Raw genomic sequence first — 3,756 nt, 5'->3', positions numbered from 1 at the left:
CTTATTCTACTGAGCCATCTCCCCAACCCCGCAATTGTTTAATTTTGAGACATAGTTTTGTTAACTTGCCCAGGCTTAGTTCAAATTTGCAATCCTCCTGTCCCAGCATCCCCAATATTTTGTATAGTTTTGAGGTGCAAAGCTCATTGCCTCTACCTGGGGATAGTGGCAGGGAGTCAGTGGGACTTGGACCTGTCAGCCACTGTGGAAGGTTTTGTTCCTCAACAATTGTAGGACAGGAAGGAGTCTTTGTAGTCTGAGATTACCTGAAGGTAGAGGAATTGGCTTTACTCTTTCAAAGCCTACCAAATGACAGGCCAGCTATTCTATTTGCTACTTTTCATTATTGTCTGGTACTTTATTTCTGCTCTGACCTTTAACTATTTTGGAGTGTTTCCCCCTAGACTAATGAACTTGAGATTGACACAGTTAATTAGATATTAGACTTCAGTTTATGAATTTTCAAAGATAGATGTGCTTGAAAACCTTCCTGCGAGCAAAGTGGGTTGGTTTGTTGGTAGTGGAATTTGTGGTGGTGCTTGTTTTGATATTCATTATTGAACTCCTTCTTCCTTTCTCAGAGAACCTACCGAGCCATGTATGATTACAGTGCCCAGGATGAAGATGAGGTCTCTTTCCGAGATGGTGACTACATTGTCAATGTGCAACCCATCGATGATGGCTGGATGTACGGCACGGTGCAGCGGACCGGGAGGACGGGCATGCTCCCGGCGAATTACATCGAGTTCGTCAATTAATTCTTTCTCCCTGCCCTTTGAGCTTTATTCTAATGTATTCTAAACCTAATCTTTTTAAAACCTAGAAGATACTTTTAAGACAACTTGGCAGTTATTTTCCAATAATGTACCCTTGCTTTGACAATTACACACAAGGTACCAGGAAGTAGGAATGACTTTGGCCCGAAAACAGCAGCATTCTCAGTAATTCTTGTAAACAAAATCATGAATTGTAGAGGCCTGGTGCTGCTAATTGTGTTTGTGGCTTCCTTTGATTGGCTCCTGAACCCTTCTTGGAAATGTATTTTTGTAGACTTTAATAGAGATGTCAATTGTCCCTTATATGTAATGAGTGTATGAAACTTCTTAGCTGTCCCTTTGGAATAACCAGAAGCTGTTCTCTTCACTCAGCAACACAGCCAGTAAGTTATAAACTGGTTAGCTTTGGAGTCATTAGACAATTTGCAATTCAAGGGAAAGTTGCCTGATATAATAAATGTAAGCAGCGGCAGAATGACAATCTGCTTAGAGTTAGTGTCACACTAACTGGCTGGTGGCCTTAGGGACCAAAGAGGACATTTCCTTGTTCCTGAGGCCACTGGGGTCTGTTTGTGTCTTGTTTTTACCAAGGCCTCTCCTACTTTCCATTTCCATTCTCTGGACCTGAGTTTAGCTTGGTCCCACTGAATGTCAGGACCAAATAATGTCATAGCTACTCTGCAGAGAGCAAAGTTTAATGTCATCTGTATTATTTCCCTAGGAGTGTTTAGCCTGTTGCATGTCCTGTAGGTTTGGCTTCTGTTACTAAAACAAATCATGTGGCTGATATGTACAAACTCTATCTGCCTTCTCCTTATCAGCTCATCAGAAAAACATCTTTAAAAGTTGCTTGAGATTTTCTTGCTGTGTTGCAGTCTAGACTTGAAGGCCTGACACCTTAGAAAATATGTGTTTACTCCAGTAAATAAGTGACTTGGCTACTTACTGAACAGTCTTTATTAGCTTAATGCCACTTTTGAATTAAAAGTCAAGAAAATTTAACAGGACCCAATAAAAATATGAAATTTGTTCTACAAACAAACAAACAAACAAAACCTTAGCAAAAGAGTTTGCTTTGCCCAGAGATGATTTGGTTTCTTATTTTGGAAAATGATACTCAAATTCAAGAATGGTAATATAGCCTTTCAGACTAGTTCATCATAAAATTTCATTTCTACTGTTTTGTTTTTTTTTCCAAATTACCTTCAAAGGATGAGATAGGAATGCCATAGGAGATTTTTCAGGGTAGTTTCCAAAAAAAGAATGAGCATGTTTTGAGTGACTTTTCAGGTTTTTGCTAGATTCCCAGCCACAGATGTAAACCATGCTGGATTTGCTCAATGCCTGAATAAAGGTCACCAGTAGATTGATGTCCATCAGCAACTCTGCATTTTTCTGATTGTGTCCTTTCGTTTGACTTGCAACATCATAAAACTCATAGAGGGTCCGACTGTCATTGTGATGAAACTGAAAACTGCAGAGTTACAAAAATATCTTGGTGGTATCTACTTTGTGTATTAAGAGAGATTGACAAAGCATTCTGTTACAACATCTTTTATTGAAATGTTTACTAGCCTAAAGGCCAAAGCTGGTTCATTTTTACCTTTTCAGAGTTAGTAACACACTTTTGAAAATCTGCACTTTCCTTTTATTAAGCTTAAAGAACAAAATAAATGTCATATACTAAAGCTGTAGCTATATGATAGAGATATAAAAATTGAAAAGAGAAAAATTCAGGCAGACTACTAGAGATTTTTTGGAAAGGGTTTTACAGATTACCTGATAACCAGCTTACTTGATTTTTTTGTCACTTATATGACCAGTGGATTAAATTGATTAAACTGCGTATCTGTCTTGACATCTTGTATACAGATCTAATTTTGCAAAAATCTGCATTAAAACCAATGGCAATAAGCCCGCTTAATTTTACTATACTAAATAATGCCTTTGTATTTCACTGAGTCAGACCATTTTTTTGTATGTGGATATAAAAAATCATTGTTGATTAAATTTTCAGACTAAATGTAGGACAGGTACAAATTTTGATACACAGCACATATAATCAGGGATGGCATCATACAATCATAGCTTGTTGCCTCATGCTTTTCTCATCCACTAATTTTAAAATCAGATTCAATGAATGTAAAAGTCCTAAAATTTGAAGCTACTTGCAATGTTTACGTAGCAAAATGCTTAAGCCTTTAGGAATTAAGATATGATCAGAATTCAACTAGAGAGTATTTATTTTCAATAAAGACTGAAGCAGAACAAGATGTTGCCTGCTGTTGAGGTTTATAACTAGATAGTGTTGGAATTGTCACTAACACTTGTCAGGATATTAATTCTACTTGTCAGTAGAATTCAGGAAATGTGTGTGTATATCAAAGTACTGCTTTTATTGCATCATTTAAAAAAATAACCTACATTCTTGGAAAGCTTTTCCAATTTCCACAAGCCTCCCACCCATCATCAGTTTGATAAACAACACTAACAGCTAAGAAAGAGTTTGAAAGCAAGTCCTCTAAAAACCAAGTTAAAAAATACTGCATATGCCAAGCACAGAGAGTGTACAGGTGGTCCCTAAATTGGATGTACTTTCAAACTGGACCAAAACACAAGGATCAGTTGGGAGCATTCTCAAAAGGTTCTGAAAACCAAATGTATGTGGATCTTATTTCTCTTGAGAAAAGCATAGCAACACAATACAGTGCTTTTATTGTTAAGGTTTTTTTGTTTTGTTTTGTTTTGTTTTTAATGTATTTGCTGCAGGGTCTCACTACGCAGCTCATACTCGTAGTGATCCTCCTGTTTCCAGCTTCCCCAGCACTGAGATCACAGGCATGCACCACCACACCCATTCTCGGTGGCTGGCTCAGCATGCCTGAGGGTGGGGGCCAGCGCAGCATGTGGTGCCATGGTGTTCAGTTTTGTAGTCCACGTTTTGTTAATTCTTGTTCTCTAGAAAGCTTCCTACTTTTAA

The 3,756-nt window shown here is 37.8% G+C and overlaps 1 protein-coding gene across 4 annotated transcripts in view; it reads left to right on the top strand.

The window, feature by feature from the left end:
• Nebl (nebulette) overlaps window positions 1-3,049 on the top strand; it is a 403,483-nt gene extending 400,434 nt beyond the window's left edge. For all 4 annotated transcript variants that reach the window (XM_023704953.1, XM_023704950.1, XM_023704952.1 and 1 more), the window contains one exon: window positions 582-3,049. In XM_023704953.1, the coding sequence (XP_023560721.1) occupies window positions 582-758 (177 nt within the window). In that variant the 3' untranslated portion in view covers window positions 759-3,049. The remainder of the gene's footprint in view (window positions 1-581) is intronic.
• The last annotated feature ends 707 nt before the right edge of the window (window positions 3,050-3,756 follow it).

The sequence above is a fragment of the Octodon degus genome, unplaced genomic scaffold (assembly GCF_000260255.1).
Source record: "Octodon degus isolate 3935 unplaced genomic scaffold, OctDeg1.0 scaffold00208, whole genome shotgun sequence".
In the NCBI taxonomy this organism is placed as follows: Eukaryota; Metazoa; Chordata; class Mammalia; order Rodentia; family Octodontidae; genus Octodon; species Octodon degus.
Note: the sequence above shows the minus strand (reverse complement) of the source record. Positions and strands in the feature narration are given on the sequence as shown.